The sequence below is a fragment of the Hoplias malabaricus genome, chromosome Y (genome assembly GCF_029633855.1).
Source record: "Hoplias malabaricus isolate fHopMal1 chromosome Y, fHopMal1.hap1, whole genome shotgun sequence".
Lineage (NCBI taxonomy): Eukaryota > Metazoa > Chordata > Actinopteri > Characiformes > Erythrinidae > Hoplias > Hoplias malabaricus.
In genome coordinates, this window is record NC_089820.1 from 34751282 (window position 1) to 34769696 (window position 18415).

The 18415-nt window shown below is 37.4% G+C and overlaps 1 protein-coding gene across 3 annotated transcripts in view; it reads left to right on the plus strand.

The window, feature by feature from the left end:
- Positions 1–10634, plus strand: part of LOC136677970 (DNA annealing helicase and endonuclease ZRANB3-like) — a 166776-nt gene extending 156142 nt beyond the window's left edge. For all 3 annotated transcript variants that reach the window (XM_066655694.1, XM_066655696.1, XM_066655695.1), the window contains 3 exons: positions 3248–3379; positions 4205–4296; positions 10230–10634. In XM_066655694.1, coding sequence (XP_066511791.1) covers positions 3248–3379; positions 4205–4296; positions 10230–10254 — 249 coding nt within the window. In that variant the 3' untranslated portion in view covers positions 10255–10634. The remainder of the gene's footprint in view (positions 1–3247; positions 3380–4204; positions 4297–10229) is intronic.
- The last annotated feature ends 7781 nt before the right edge of the window (positions 10635–18415 follow it).

Consider the following 18415-nt stretch of genomic DNA (forward strand, 5'->3'; position numbering starts at 1 on the left):
CAAATAAATAACCAACGGCCCGTTTTATCAACACAGCTGATTTATTAAATATATTATCTATTATATATCTATCTACCGCGACCCTGAAATGGAGAAGCGGAGAAGAAAATGATGATGATGATGATGATATATCTATCTAATCTATTATTGTATAGATTATACATTCACATAATAAAATGGGCTACCTTGATACATGAGAAGCAGGAAAGATTAAAAACATTAGGGAATTTCTCTATGATAACTACCCTAAATTCTAGAAGGGAGCTATAGTTTATCTCAGAAATCCATTTGACACCATCTTCTGAGTTATGAAATGAACCATGTGATGTTACATTCTCCCTGGAGATGATGTTGGGGTGGTGTGAGCAGGGGACTTCCCAGACCTGCAGAGCTTCCTGGAGTGTTCTGTTGTTAGTCAAAATTTAAACTGAACACTTAATGAAAGCGATCAAATAACTGATACAATATTATTAAAATTCATCAGTTGAGTCAGAAGAAAACATGTATTGTAAAATATAACAAAAACAGTAATCCCCTAAAATGCAATACAACAACATATTACCTATCTGAGTGCTTAAACATCTAATAACTACTAATATACAGAAACTGAGGAGCATTCCTGGAAGGTGTGGTGTTAACAGACTACCTGGTCTGTCAGATGGGCATTGATTTTTCTCACAGTTCATTGCTACAAGATTCAAGTTTGATATTTGTTTGCCATTTTTGGCCGAGCTACTGGCAACAGCAACAACAGCTTCAAATCAAAGCCATGCTTTCTATTTTAACTGGCCCTTGGTATAAAATCTCAGTTCATATCACACACACCGGTGGATTTAATGTAGAAGAGCTGGAGATCTAGAAGGCATTGTTTGAACATGTGGTGGTATTTAGACATGAAATAGTTACCGGTATCACAGTAAACCATGGTAAAATTCCTGATGGTTGGTACTCCAATGTAAATCACCACAGTTAGAAAAAGTAATGTAAGTTACAGAGTGTAAACTCATGCGTGACTGTAGAAGAGTACTAGCTTTCATATATTTTTTTTTACATAAAAGGAAATGTCGCTTGCAAAATAAGTAATGTATTTTAGCTAGAATTACAAATTCGCTGCACCTTCCATATTAAATTGTGCAGTGCTCTGTTCCACATTAAACAGAGCTATAATTATATTACATACCCCTGCACCCCACCCACCCTCACTCCGCCTCCACACACCTTAAACTGTGAACAAGATCTTACATTCAAAGGATGTGTTAAAATGTTACATTCATGTATATAAATAAAGACTCAATACATTACATGTCCAAAAGTTTGTATACACCTGTAGATGGTCAGATGTTCACAAATTTTTAGTCAAACAGAGAGATGAGGTGGGAAGTTATTACATGGCCACAAAATATGTATTGAGGGGATGGCCTGTGTGTGTATGTATCAACCAAGGTAAGGAAAAGAATCTTCCCCTTTTGTATTCAGTGATTATCATCCTCTGTGGGCACCCTGGGGCTCCATGTGGATAATTATGGGATGTCGCTGTTTTTGTTGTGTGGAAGGAAGTGGATTGATTTCTGTGCTCTAGCTTCCCCGGAGGCTGTGAGCCTAAAACAGCCTCTGCAAACTGAAATGCCACTGCTTTGGTTCAGCTTTCAGTTCAGCTCTTGCAGGACCCCTCGCTCACTCTCCAGCCTTCACTCTTTCATACACACACTCACATTATTTCTGTTTTCCACTCAAGATAAAGCACTTGTGATGCCGCCATAGTCCCTTGTCGCTGTTCAGTGAGCCAAAACAGCCTAGAGAGCAATTTGGAAAGAAAACTACATTACCCAGAAACCCCTGGGGCTCAGCAGTTGCAACCCATTTAATGATTTCTCCTGTTTCTTTTCACGGCAACAAGATGCCGACAAACCAGGGCTTTACCAACGCACACATTGATGTGCCATGTCTGTGAGGGACTGTGTATTATACATCTACATTTTCTGTAACAGTGTTTACATGTATAAATATTTCCCTATTAAAAGAACACTGAGAAAGATTTTATATTTGTGCTCCTTGGCTCCCCCTACATTGATTGAGTGTTATAAAAAGCTTGTCCTATGATAAAAAAAAAATTGTTTTGCTTTAATCCAATGTAAATTTACAATTAATTACAGAAGATAAAATTATCTGTTATTAATATATCAACTACTCCAAGGTGCTAATTATAGGTTCTTGTACCAAAAAATGAAAAATCGGTGCATCCCTATTTATTTCTTTTAATGTTGATTTATGGCTTACAGCCACTGAAAACCTGAAAATTATCTCGGATAATTAGTATATTATATAAGATTTAAAAATTATTTTTAATACAGAAATGCTTGCCTACTGAAAAGTATGTAAAGCATATGCACTCAATACTCAATACTTGGGGCTCCTATAGCTTGAATTATTGCATCAATACGGCGTGGCATGGCTGTGAACAGCCTGTGGCACTGCTGAGGTATTATGGAAGCCCAGGTTGCTTTGATAGCTGCCTTCAGCTCATCTTCATTGTTGGGTCTGGTGTCTCTCATCTTCCTTTTGACAATACCCCATATATTCTCTATGGGGTTTGAGTCAGGCAAGTTTGCTGTCAAATCAAGAACAATGATACTGTAGTTATTAAAGCAGGTATTGGTACTTTTGGCAGTGTGAACAGGTGCCAAGTCCTGCTGGAAAATGAAATCCACATCTCCATAAATCTTGTCGGCAAACTGTTGATAATTTGTCTTGATTATTCTAATTTTCTGAAATAATGACCTTTGGGTTTTCATTGGCTGTAAGCCATAATCATCAACATTAAAAGAAATAAATACTTGAAATAGGTCACTCTTTGTAATATATATATATATATATATATATGAGTTTCACATTTTCAATTATATATATATTATTTTAAAATAATTTTTAAAGGGTGAAAGACAATATTAGGGAGATTTTTCAAACCATTGTGTCTCCATTAGGAATAAAAACATGAGATCACACTCAAACACACCACGTATACACTGCCAATACCCAGCAAACATGAAAGATTGAAGTGTGAAAGCAGTTTGGATGAAAAAGAGCTGCTGCAGAATCTCTGGCACTTTTAATAACAAGGCACAGACTATGGCCATCTGTTCTTGGCTTTAGAGAAGAGAAATGCATCTTCTAGGTCTGTATCCCTTATGGTAGCCTTTCAGTCTTCTTAACTAGTGCACCTTAAGACTAAATGTGTGTTTTTTTGTAGCTGAACGAGATTATTCGTAACCCAGTGGAAGGGCAGTTCTGGCAGGTGGACCACATCAATCCAGTCTACAGTGGAGGAGGCCAGTGTTTACTGGATAACCTGCAGACGCTCTGTACTGTCTGTCATCGGATGGTAAAGCAAGCTTTCAGCTCTCTACACAACACATGTTATTACACATCAGTACATGTAACATACTTTGCACCAGGGAGATGTTTCACAACACAAGATTTCTCAGCCCAAAGGCAAGTGTGCCAACAGAAGATATGATAAGACACTCATGTTGTAACTTATAAACTTCAGTTTGTAATTGTAAAACTACAAAGTGCTGACATCACCCAGCCCTGTGGACTCAGTAAAGCTGAGAGAGTGGACAATGAGTGTAGAAACAAAAAAGTGATCATAATGTTATGGTTGATCAGTGTATTTATGTGCTGTGTGTTTCAAGATTAAAATCTTGTAACCTCATGCCCTCACGCCTTTTACAAAGCCCTGGTGTTAGTGTTTTAAAAAAAAAAAGAAAGTTGATCTGATATGCCAGGTATTTTCTTTCTTTCTGCTCCAGAGGTGGGTAATATTGACCTATTTATGAGGTATTGGATTACTTTGATTCAGGCTAACTGCATTACTGAAAGTGTTCCAAAACAAATGAGTTTCTGTAGTAATTCAAACAGTGAATAAAAACAACTCCCACCACCCTCCCCAGTTTTTCAATACAGTACTATAAAAATTAATTAGATTAGGAGCCCCAAGAGCAAAAAACCCTTGTCTAATTCTCCTTCAACAAGCAGTTATAGTTGTATGTAGTTGCTATAGTCTGTGTTTTGTTCTGTTTTCAGAAATCTAAAGGTGGAGAAATATTAAGTATATCAGCCCACCACACCCTCATCTACATATTTTTTTTTTTGTGAGATATTGGTGTGTAACCAATGTGGTTTTTTTTGTTGTTGTTTTATATAGAGGACTGCACAGCAAGCCAAAGAAAGGAGTCAGATGAAGAAAGGACAAGCTGCTTCTAAACTGTCATCTGACATCACACAATTTTTTGTGAAGTAATGAGGCTCTGGCCTTTTTTCAAGCAATATATATATTAGTCTTTCATTAGTCAATTAATAGTCCTAAAAAGCTAAACATTTCAGAATGTAATTGACGGTTTGTGCTGCCGTGACAGGGACCAAAATGTACATATTTTCTGGTCATAGCCTGTCACCATTTTCTTGCCTTAAATATGAGCTTTAATCAGGCAAGATCACAATATTTTTTGAGTAAGAAAATTTCAGGATTGGTCAGAAGGCTTACTTACATATCATTACAGATCATTGCAATATTAATATTGCAAAGGAAAGCATCCCACCAATAATAAACAAAAAATATGAGGCAGCCTATCCTTACAGCAGATGTGGGTAATACACTTCCCAAAAGCAGATGAGAACTAGTTCTAGCACTGCTTTTGCTATTTTATGTTGTTAAATTTCCAGGTTATTGTTGTGACACCTGATTACTGATAGTTTTGGTATATGGATGTGAGAATTCTTCAAATAATGTTGACTTTAGGGTAGATCTGTTTGGTCTTGGAGAGCCATATTTTTTTCTGGCTGCAGCACAGGCTGAGCAAGAGAACAGAAAGAGGCAGGAAAAATGAGAGAGTGAGTTAGCAGAGAACGGCATGTGGTCCCAAAGTGACCAGCATGATCTCAGTCTGCCACTGCTGAGCTGGTTCTACTGATTGAGACAGCTTATCTTTTAGAGATGGAGAGAGAGGACGGAGCCTAGGCATACTTGTTTGCTGGTATTTTTATCACAGGCAGGGTTTCGTAGCACTACTGTGCCTGAACATTGTCATGTTTCTCACCCCTCCTGTGCTGACTGAAATTTGACAGAAACTTTAAAATCGCTGGAAGGGCAGGAAAAATTCTATCCATGTCCTTGCTGCATACACATGTGAGAGAAGTGTACATCATACGTATTAGATTTAAAAATCTAAAAAAGTGTTCAATATCTGCGTGATTTGAATCCATCTCAGTTCCTTATGTAAACTCGACAAATGCCATTGGGACACGTACAGCCTGTCACCATAGCAACAGGCGCTGATGATAGGCACCCTTGTGGATAGAGAGGCTTGTTTATTTCTTTCGTTCGTTCTTTCTTTTTTCTTTTTCCGCTCTGTTTTTTTTTTTAAACTGTGTTTCTGTTTATAGAAACTCTACTGAACAACTTTAATTCATCTTTCTAAACCTCTTGCTACATGCAATGCTGCATCAATTGAATCATTCTGGCACAGTGGAAATTTCTAGGAAAACAAGACAAGGACAAGGACAAGGACATTTGGTTAACACTGTTATACCTGTCTTGGTCTAATTTAATCCTTTTTGATGGATCAGAGTTTTCAGACAGTAGTAAATCAGTGGCTAGGTTACTGTATTAGGATAAATAAAGGAATGTTAAGCACTTAGAGTGTACCTCCCTTTGTCTCTCTCTCTCTCTCTCTCTCTCTCTCTCTCTCTCCAGTAAATTCAGCACAGCACCTTTCTTTTCTCTTTGGTTTGCATGTCCAGACTGGTCAGCAGTGTCTGAAAAGCTTTGACTGGGTTTGCAAAAGAAGCACTGTGATAATGTCTACACATTTTACATTATGGTTCTTCAAGGGTTCTTTAGGAAATAAAAGGATTTTATATAGAAACCTTAACACTCGAAGAACCTTTTGCATGATAAAAGGTACTGTGTTAGATGGTTCTATTTAGCATCTTCTAGAAATGGGTTCAGTATGGCACCAAAATTATTCTTATATTGTAACGATAGAAGAACCATTTCTGGTTCAATATATAACCCTTTAGCATGTTTTTTCAGGATTTTAATATAAAACAAAAACACCTTTTGATAAAACTCAGCTGATGGTTTCTCACCATTTGCTAGCTCACTTATCTGTTTAAGTGCTCAAAACCTAATGTTTTTACAAATCCCAGATATCAGTAAATGATTAAAAAAAAACTGTCTCATCTGGTATGCTAGGCTTTCTCTCTCTCTTTGGCCATGGCACAGAAAAAGGCATCTGCTGCTTTTTAGACAACGGGGAACACTCAAAACATTAAAAAGCACAAACTTTAATGAGGATATTGTTCTATTCTTGTTCCATGGGTGTGTAATACAGACTTATTTTTGCTGTTGCAGATCACTTAATGTGTAATATCTCCAAATACGATAGAAGGCTAAGTGCATTACCAAAAGTAAACACAGAAAATAATATAGTTAAAAATGAGTTTCTGTGGTAATTCAAACAGTGAAAAAAAACGAATTACATTATATTTTATATTATTAAATTACGTTATATTGTCCTCGGTGATGTGCTAAGTGAAAGAACATCGAACCAGAAAGCTCTGTGTACATTTCCTTTTTGAAAAAGGGAAATAAAACCAGGAAAATTCTGCATCTGTGTTTTATGGGGCTATGGTCAGCATGACACAGGTGAGTTAGTTACTTTACTGTACACAAGCCCACAGGGCCTTACTTTGATATGCTTGTAATAGGCATAAATCCACATGATTTTCATGTGTCTCATATCTCACTCTGATTTAACAGTGAATAAGCTATGACTGTCCATTTATACCTGGCACTGGCGCTGAATTAGATGAGGAACACAAACTACAGCAACCGATGAGCTACTCTCTCTGAATTTACATCTACAAGGTGGACAGAGTGAACAGTGAGACGCATTTTTAAAGACTCCAGGAGCATTGCTGTGTCTGAGCCACCCGTAGCAGCAAAACACACATTAACACACCACCACTACATCAGTGTCACTGCAGTGAAAGGGGGCAAACTAAGTATGCAGAGCTATAGATGGACTTCAGTTTGTAATTGTAGAACTACAAAGTGCTCCTATGGGCTCAGTAAAGCTGAGAGAGTAGATGAGTGTAGAAACAAGAAGGTGGCCATAATGTTATGGTTGATCTGTGTATTTATCTGCTGAGTGTTTCAAGATTAAAATCTTGTAACCTCATGCCTTTTAAAAAGCCCTGGTGTTAGTGTTTAAAAAAAAAAAAAGAATGTTGATCTGATATGCCAGGTATTTTCTCTCTTTCTGCTCCAGAGGTGGGTAATATTGACCTATTTATGAGGTATTGGATTACTTTGATTCAGGCTAACGGCATTACTGAAAGTGTTCCAAAACAAACAAGTTTCTGTAGTAATTCAAACAGTGAATAAAAACATATAGTCAAGTTAAACTTCATCCACATGTAAACAAGAGTAATTTTTTCCCCTCAAATGTGCTCTTCCAACGTAAAAGATATAACTTCTGCATGTAAACAAACCAGAGATAACAGCATTTCCCCATAATCACAGACACTCCCCTTAAAATTGTGGTTCTTTAGTAGTATTTTTTTTTTTACATTGGGAAACCTTTCTTTATGTTCCTGGAAAATATGCTAAAGTGTTCTATATTGCACCAAACAGAGTTCTTCTATAGTTACTATGTCAAGCTTGTTTTAGGTGTCATACGGAGCCCTTTTCTAAAGGGTACTAAATGGAACATTTCATTGCAAATTCTCCAACATTTCACTGTGCAAAGAACCATGTAATCATGTAAAGAGTTCTTTGAGTGTTCATTCTAACCCATAATAATGAAAGAGCAACAACTACTAGCAGGTCATTAACCAATCCTAGCAGTGGAGTGTATAAACTGTGAATCAATTTTAGTGCATGAATATGAACTGCAAGCCAGTTTTTGTCGTAATACAGGAAGGGAAATAAAATCCCATGCTGCTCTGAGTGTCTGTTGGTGAGTAATGAATGTCAGTACCATCAGCTGGTGACAAGCCCTCTTTGTCCTCATCAAACCCAACTGTGCTGCTTTATTATGGGAAAAGGATCCACAACAACTTTAATAATAAGGAAATAGAGCAACAGTATGACACAAATGGATTCAAATAAAAAATAAAAAAAAACAGAAAACAATAACATGTGTGAAGGTAATAAAGAAACGAACACAAAAGCTTACAATACTTGAGTTCATCACAGTCAAGTCCAAAACAACAACATTTTAGCTCTACATCTGCATGATGATATCTTCAAGCCCGACATTTTAGAAAGAATTTTTAACAAATTAATCAAAAGGTTCTTCCATGAAACTAGCCAGCTAACAGTATTATTTTCTTAGAAAAGAAGTATCACTGTCTTTTCACTGCATTGTCTAATACTTCATATTTAAGTCTATGGACTAAGATTTTATCTTATAAAAGTGTGGTCAGTTGGTTTGGAAGTCTATAAGTGACCACAACTGTGACACCAGGTCCCATAATTAAAATATCCATATCTATTTTTTTCTTGAATAAGTGATGTCAATGGATATTTAGCTTATTATGCTTTCCACTCCTTAAAATATCTTCACAGTGCAGCTTTTGGAACTCATGAAAAGACCTCTATTTTATTTTGAGGTTCAAAAATATTACAGTGCTTTCTGCAAAATTATCATGTATTTTCATGGTTTATCCATGACTGCACTCGCTTTGATGTTGAGTCAATGACTTTGCTACACACTACACGACCAAACAATAAATAAATGGATGAATAAGATAAGCAGTTTTTCCTATGACCATGCACTGTCAGAAAAATAGTCACTGTGGTGGTACCCTCAAAGCTACATATTCATACCTCTAATTAGGGAACATAATTACCATAACATAGTACCGTATTCTAATTGTAGATTTAAAAAAAAAATTGTGGACTTCAGCTGAGCTTTTAACACCATGCTACCAGAGCTACTGCAGGTCAAACTGTCTCAACTGTCTGTGTCCTGATCCCATGTGCTGATGGATCATGGACTTCCTGACAAACAGAAAACAGCAGGTGCGGCTAGGAAAACACGTCAGATCCCCGGGCTCTCAGTACTGGAGCATCAAAAAGTTCTCTCACCCCTTCTCTTCAGTCTCTAGACCAGTGGCGGGTGCTGGTCTTTCAAGGAGGGGAAGCTCAATTTTGGCCTACATCATAAAATGTGTCGGTTTATTTATACGTAAATTCTACCCTCCATTCCATTTTAAGAAAATGATCTTTGACCCTGTTGTACCAAAAAGGCATCTTTTCCAGGGACTTGACTAGTGTCCTCTCAATGGCCAGCAGAGTTAAGGTGCTTAAACGGCCTCGGCCCATGTGAAGTGTGTCCGCCTGTGCTCCCACATATCTTTACACCAAAGGATCGCTGATTCGCTCATTTCGCTGTCAATCAAAAAGGGATTCAGCCTCAGACAGATCATCCAATCATCATGCAGAAGCTGAGCATCTGGGCCAGCCGAGGCCAGCCCACTGCCCCATAGACCCCCAGAGACGCTGAGTGTCCGATGGGCGGGACAAAGCCCAGCATTTATCCAATGACTCGTCTCGTTTCGCTGCACTTCGCTGCTTCACTATTGAACTCTGTCCACACTGTTTAAAACACTGTGAAGGGAATGATTGAGGGGAAAGCCACATCTTTACCAGTGATAAGAAGCAGATTCTGAACAAAAGTTGAGCGCGTTGTAGTGCATATTTATTCAATGACATGTACACACAACAGTATATATTTGATCACTTATTTTTTACATTTTAGGGGACGCTGAGCTTCCCTTGCAGTCTTAGAGCAATCGCCACTGCTCTACACAAATGACTGTTTCTCAAAGGATCCAGCTGTGAAGATCCTGAAGTTTGCTTATGAAACTACTGTAGTGGGTCTCAAAACCCACAGTGATGGGTTGGCCTACATGAAGGAAATTGAGCAGTTGGTCTCCTGGTGCAGCAGCAACCACCTGCTGCTAAAAACCTAGAAAACTGGAGATGGTAATAGACTTCAGACACAACCCCCACTCTTTACCACCTCCCCTTTTTGGAAGTGGAAAAGAATTTCAGAAATTCAATCTGCCACAGACTGATCTGATGATAGTTTTTACTCAAAATTATCAAATCCATCCTCACATCATCCATAACCATCTGGTTTGCTTCATCCACCTCACAGGTATGAGCCAAACTCCAGCAAATAATCAGGACAGCAGAGAGGATCATTGGTTGTAGTCTGCCAAGCATGCTGGCAAAATTAAACCTGACCTTTCTCATCCTGGACATTACCTCCTCCAGCCACTTCCCTCTGGCAGGAGACTCAGAGCCATCAAAACAAGGAACCTGCTTCTCAGAACCTACACCTTACTTGTGTTATATCTGCTCTGTATAATATTTGCACAACTCTGTGTAATAGTTTTTATAGTACATTTATAGTGTGCAGAGACTGTCATATTGACAATATATTATCATCTGCATATATATACTAATATCACTCATCCACTTTAGCCCCTTGCACATGACACTTTCTGCCCACTTTATTTATACTATATTCTGGATTCATTTAGTTTGATACTTGATAGTTGTCTCTGGGACTGTCTGGCTTGTTTTGTATGTTACATTTTATATATGTGTATACTCACCAAGACAAATTCCTTGTATGTGCAACATACTTGGCAAAATAAAGTGATTCTAATTTTGATTCTGGGAAAATAGGGTTGATTTCATAGGCCCCATTTCATTTCCAGAACCTTCTTTTTGTGTCCTTCTATTTTACACAGTTCTACAATTAAATATAACAAATATTCACCTCTCCTGTAATGTACCTTTAGGGAACACCTCTGGACTCTAACACAACTGTTTTATTTTTAGTGACCAATAATGTCAAATAACCTCTACTGTACCATTTTTATCTGAGAGTTTAAAATGTAAACATCCCTCGATAATGTTGGATATTGCCAATACTGAGGTTGCTCAATACACAAAAAAAACCACCGCTGCTTATGTGCCTAAGAGAAACTTGAGCTACATAATATGTCTATGAGAGGAAACAAACCTAGACCCAACAACTTCAAAAACATGCATCATAATTCTCTACTCTGGATAAGGCTGTACTTATAAAGCACTATGCCATTTATTAAAGGCTTTGCATTTTGTGCTTCAAAATACACACATTTTCTTTCACGCTCATTGTGCTTAAAGCTCAATTGCCTGTAAAGTCAAATGTTTCCCAGGGTATTTTCTAGTCAGAAATGATCATGCCTGTGCTGTACTCTCTAAGAAGCTTTTGCCCTCCACAAAGAAATGTTTGTGTTCTTTGAAAATAACATTTTGAAATGCGCATCAGCCAGGAGAAATGTCCAAATTGCCATAGTTCTGTCCTGACTCAATTGCTGAGACATTTAATTCCCAGATTATATCTGGATATATTTTGTCCACGTAAAAACACACCAACACACATTTTATCCATTTTATTTATTTTCTCCATAACAAAACAAATCAACAAGTTTGAAACAGACACAGACTAATGCCAGATGTAAATAGCCCAAGTCTTTGGATGTCAATAACCTTCATTTATATTTAAGTACAGTTTTTGACATAATTAAGTATTTTTGTGAATTAAGTTTTCATTTATTTCCCAAATTAAATACATAACTAAATCATAGCAGTCATGTTGCAGTAAGAAATAAAACATATACTAAAGATCTAAATTACAAAATACTATTTTCAGAAACGTTAGGATTTTTTGTGAAATGTGAGGCTAGGGCTGCAAAATGTTAAAATAACTGTATATACTGCATTATAAAATATACATTATGTACAGCATTTGCCACTGTCTGATGTTCATTACAGGGCATTGTTGTCAGTTCATTGCACTCAACTTTAAAATTAGTTTTTAAAAAAAAATCATTAATATTGACAAAGCCAAGAGGTTTACATTTGATGGTGATGCCATGTTTCTTGTTTTGTTCTTGGCAGATTTTCTGTGGCATTTATAAAGCTCGTGTGTCAGAATTATATTGTATCAACCAAAATTAAGAAATATATTGTGATATAAATGTCACCTATATCATCCAGCCCTATGTAAAACAAGTCTTGACTGCAGGCAGGTACAAGCACTTTGCTTCTATGAGCCCGTACTTTTTTAGCATGTGCAGAATAAGGCCTAACATTGTCAAGCTAAAATAACCATTGACTTGCTGCCAAAAGACAGCAAATACAAATTCTATGAGAGAATTTTGGTTAAACAATTCACTGATAACATTCTGAATGGTCACTTTTGGTACAGCAATATTGATATATGTTTGTGCTAAAAACATCTCATCTGACCACAGCATACAATTCTAGACCAGCTGGTGTAGGGTGTAGCATAGTAACAGTATTTGAGTTAGTTATGTTTAGAACCCTATATATATAGCTATTAAAGATAAAAATACACAATAAAGAAATATTTAAGCTTTTTAGTTTATATTTGTTGATCTAATGCATTATTATTTGATGTGAAACCTACAAAAACCTTGAAAACCTATAAATCAATAATAGGAATATGTTTTTGCTGATGACTAATAGTTTTCCGCCCAGAGACAGCATGAGATGACGTCATTTGAGTCCAAACGAAACTGAAAGTAAACGCCGTCTTCTTGTTCCTTTGCAGCGTCTTCTTTTTTGATTATAGCGAGTATAATTACACCATTTCATGACGAACATGACACACAAATTTTGAAGGAGCACCTTGATTTTTATGTGTTTTTTCACACTGGATTACTCCCAGAGGCTTCACAGCACCGCGATAAGAGCGCTATTTTTACAAACGGTAGGATCTGCGCTTTCTAACGGTATACGGAGCTCACAGACCCATTCAGACATTCAAGACTTACAAAGCTGGTTATATAAGGTGTGTTTCTACCCAACAAAATGCGGGGTTAGTGTTGATTGGTGATTATCACTTATAATAATTATTATTATTATTACTGAATTAAATGACAAAAATATTAATAATTTATCAGAGATTGAAATACTGTCAACGCTAGGTTTGAGTTCTCAAGATCAGACTCTTAAGGAACAAACTCCACACACTGTATTATTTCAAATAATGGGAATACTTTGGAATGATAATAATGATAATAAGGAATGATAATAAGTTGACGAACATAGCACAATCATCAAAATCTCACGGAATCATCCATCCATTATCTGTAACCGCTTATCCAATTTAGGGTCGCGGGGGATCCAGAGCCTACCTGGAATCACTGGGCGCAAGGCGGGAATACACCCTGGAGGGGACGCCAGTCCTTCACAGGGCAACACAGACACACACACATTCACTCACACACTCACACCTACGGACACTTTGGAGTCGCCAATCCACCTGCAACGTGTGTTTTTGGACTGTGGGAGGAAACCGGAGCACCCGGAGGAAACCCACGCGGACACGGGGAGAACACCTCACGGAATCAATGCAGGTGAAACCAGTTCGAATTTAATCATTGGCTAGGCTATATGACTTGTGAATAATGTGTTGTTAATTGATTTAATTAGTGTACAAATTTATCAAGAGACTTAATTCAACATCAGCTTCTGAGAATGAGGAATTGCTCAGTGATATAATCCGATGTAAATACTAATGCTAATTTCACAATTTTCACTTAATTTCAGCGGTGGCTCTTATTCTGGACAAAATAAGTTTCACCTGCTTTGATCAGTCGTAAAATTAAACTTGGATTGGGCAAAACAAACAACGAACACAAATGAAAAAATTGAAAATTCAAGATTACTGACGATTAATAGATTTTGTTACTCTTTTAATTCTGTATTGCAATGCTAACTGACACAAGGCATCCCGTGTTAGTTCGCATGAAGGTCGGTCTTCTTTTTTAAGTGTCTTTTGGAAGAGTAGGCTTCATCAACGTAGAGAGAAAACAAAGAAAAACAAGAGCGTAAGGGAGAGTGTAAGAACGAGAGTAAGTAAGAAGTGAAAACGAGAGAGTAAGAAGAGTGTGTAAGGGAGCGCGACTCCCTTTTTCATAGGTGGCGTGGTCACGCCCACTTGGGAGGTCTCCATCCTCTAAATGGTTCCTGGGTTTGGGGAGTCCACGTGACCGTCTCATGTTCCAGAGAAAGAAAAAGATCACTTTTTCTGGACGAATATATAACCTCAATGAATAAAAATACTTCATACATACTTGAATATATCATAATGAGTATACTGGAATATTTTTATCACACACACACACATAGATATATCGAGTATATTATCAACTATTCTAGATGTTAGAGATAAATTCATTTTTCTAAATTGAGACAGGAATTTTTCCTTGTGATTAAAACAGTGATTCACATTACTCGGTTAGTTAGTAGACAGTCACCTGAGAGTAACAGAGGATAACGTTAATAACACATTGCATAATACATGCTTAGTTTCAGCAGAAACATATGCGTCCAAGATGATTCTTTGTTAGAGGGAAAGAGGGCGAAAAATGATTTCGCAAATGTACACTTGGGGGCACTGGTGCATAGTCTTTCAGCACGCACACTCTGTGGAATGCAGGTCCCGTCTTCTCCTTTTATATAAAAAAGAATGGAGAGTCAGAGTCTTAATTTTCCATTTCTTGATCTGGATTCTTACTCCACTACAAGGGTGTTATAGAATTATTACTGTTGCTATCTACAAAATACTATTTTTGGTATATTAGGTCATTATTTTTGTATATATGGCCATCTGCTTGTAGTAAAAACTCAGAGCTTATGGGGGGAAAAAACGTTGTAGATTTATGATTTTAATTGTGGATCTTCTGCCTCTTTATTATATATATAATGTTGATGCAGTGTCCCACAACATAAAACCAGTCTATAATTAGGACTTAGCAATAATGCCTTTCAATGCAATTTTTAATTATTTACATATTACAAATTTTTATTATTTATATAGTTATTTTTACAAAGGGATTTTGAAGAGGAAAACTCTGTTTTTTACTTGGAAGAGGTGATCTCACTGCTCCCTCCACACAAATGTTGGGTCTTTTAGTTGTCCCATTAAAGTGAGCATATTTATATGTTGGTGTGAAACAACACTGTAAATGTTCCTCTCAAGAACGACTAGATCACATGGTGATCCTATTGAGGAGTGGATAGCTCTGAGTGTACAATTCTTTTCACTCCTGACCCAAGACCATCACCGACAACACAAATGCCCATCTCAGCACTACCTTCAAACTGATCTCACATCAGCACAAATTAGGGCTTCTCACCAGCACACAACAAGAAAACTCTGTCCAATTAATTACCATAATCACCTCGGGGAGGCAGCAGCGGCCCTCGGCTAAGCTGCCGAATCAGCAAGAGCATTTGGGAAGCCTCAGCCAATGGAGGGGCAGATGGAGGGGGTTGGTATATGGCACACGCGCAGGTGTTTGGCTCATGATGTGGGGCAGGATGGTTTATTGAGGTGTTCAGAGAGTTGAGATGATCTGAGTGTAATTTCTTCTTTCTGTCTCCATCTATAATTCTGCCCATTAATCAGCCTTTTCCCACAAGCATAAAAGAACTGATTATTTAACCAAATATAAAACAAAAGAATCAGCTGGCCTCAGCACATTAACGCTACACAGGCATGTGAGCACACCTTTCCATGGAAATTGTAGAGGTTAGCTTTTGCTAAATGAGTTTCTAATGATGAGCAGCACATTAAGTAAAGCCACAAAGATGAGGCCAAAAATATCCTGGAAGGGTGAGAAAGTACTTAATGGGCCACATTTTCTAAAATTGCTTCATAAATAGTGAATTGAATGAATGCTGTTCTTTTATGGGGTGATCTGTTTCTCCTATTCTTAATCTCTCGCTGTCTGTCACCCTGTTCACTGTTTATAGGAGAGGCTCTGATAGAATCTTGCAGGATACATTGGCCCTCAGTGGATAATGACCAAAACACAATAAGGTTCCTCAGAGGGGGATCCACAGAGGAGAGAGAGTGGAGATAAGGTGCTTAAGATAATTCATATTTCCTCCAATCCTTGACAGATTTGACAGATTAATGGCTGAAGCTTTAGCTTCAGCGGTGACCAAAGTTCATCTTCTGCTAAAAAATGGTGAACTAAGGTCAGCAGGTTGGTGAACCCTGTAAAGAGCCACAAATTTTCAACAATTCCTTAATGGTAACTTCTGTGATTAAAAAATAATAATCATAAATAAAAACACTTTAAAAAAAACTAAAGTTCTTAGGTTTCCTCACTGTGGAGCCCCTAATGTGACACGGTGGGTTTTTAAGTTTATAAGTATTCAAATTTTGAGGCCACAAAATCATTTTTGAGACCATAAAATAATATATTGTTGCCACAAAATAGAATTTTGAGGCTTCGAAATATTGTGAACCTCCACTTAATAACCTACACTTTGTTCTTTGAAGCTTTTGTATTATCTGCCCATATCTGGTTTAATGCTTTAAACCATGAGCGTGTAGTTTCGTTACACCTGTTACTCATTTCAGGGTTGTTGTGGAAGTGGAGGCTGGAGCAAGAGGCTGTGATTTCTCACTAGAAGAGCTGTCATTTGCATAAATGTTTGTTCCACAGGATCGTGTTCCAGAACATTCTTGTCATGACTTTTCTCTGAATTTCTCTAAAAATACTATTTCGTGTATATATATTTTTGGGTTGCAGCCCTATGAGAAGCTCTAATGGATTGACATAGGATATTTTACATCTTGTCTGGTTTATATATTCCTGCTCCATTAGTGGTCAGTATAGACTTATTGTTGTTGTTTCAAATTACTTAAGGTGAAACTGAGAGACTGCTAACTGCATGAAAGTAAACACAGACCATAAGTGCTATAAAACCAAACAGAGTAACAAATGAGTTTCTGTGGTAATGCAAACAGTGAACAAAAACTTACAGACAAAAACTTCAACCACATACAGTCATTGTATTTCCTCAAACCAAAATACCTTTCCACTGGCTCCCCCTTCAGGGTGTATTCCCGCTTTGCGCCCAATGATTCCAGGTAGGCTCTGGACCCACCGTGACCCTGAACTGGATAAGCGGTTACAGATAATGGATGGATGGAAACAATCCCTCTCCTTTGCTCTCTCTATCTCTCACCCACCTGCCCACACCAATGGGCACTTGTGGTTTAGCACATCACAGAAATGTGAAAATACCTTTCCACCTTGAATCATCAATATTGCCTTTAAATATGTGTTAATGAAACAAATCCTACCATCTCAGTCTATTCTACAATGCTCCTCCTCAAAAGTATGTAACAAACATTCTTATTTGGCTGGGTTATTAAACAGATATCTGAAGTAAGGATCTTAGTTGGTCACTTCAACTATATGCAGATTGAGACTCCATAACTTAAATTGGTATTTGCGTCCAGTGATTAAGCAGTGAAACAAACCACATTTTATACATCAAATAGAAAATGTAAGAGAGAGGAAGAGTAAGTCCTTAAATGTCCCACAGTAGAAGGCTTTGCAAAATATGTAAAGAATTGGATCATCCTCACCATTTCATTCAGTTCTTTGTTTAGTGGGACAGGAACAGGTGTAGAGAAAAACAAGGATAAGAATAGTTAATTCCTATGCGAGGAGAGATGTTGAGATTCTGCTGTTAAGAAGTTCCAAAACAAATGTGGCCGCCCATGGAGATCCTTGAATGTCATGGAGTGGGCCAGTAAAAATAATTCCATTCTGCATAAATATAAGCGTATTGTACCGAGGCATTACACTGAACACAAGAGGGCAACCAAATTACTATATGTGTGAATCTTAATCAATAATAACAAAACTACTTGATCTTGGCATAAAAACACCAGGATTTTCCCAAAGCAAGGACTTCATACATGGAGCTTCAAAATGAGCTGTTTGTAGCTAGTACTTTCTTTCTAATGTTCCTAAGTAAATTTTAAAATACTGAGATTTTATATTATTTTGATGAAAATTGATACTATATTGACCCAAGTAGCTGCCAACATGAAAATGTAGAGAAATTTCTAGTCCTACAGGATTTAGGTCTACAGGTCTAGTTTTTTAGGTTTAGAGTAGATTTAGAGTAGTTTATAATGTTTCACTCAATGTACGGGAATGGTATGTTTTGGGGTAGGGCTTAAAGTATTAGAGTGCCGGTTCCATCCGTGAGCAAGAGGTAGCACCTGAGCCAACTACTAGCATTTCATGTAGTTCTGTCAGTGTGTACAGGTTGTGTATGCATATGCTGATTCTCATTTTTGGCTGATGTCGCACTAATAAACATCACCCTTTTTGCATCATACTTCCAATGAGCCATTCTTCGGTGTTGACCCACCCGCTTCAACCTTGTCCACAAAACCACATTCATTCATTATCTATAACCGCTTATCCAGTTCAGGGTCCA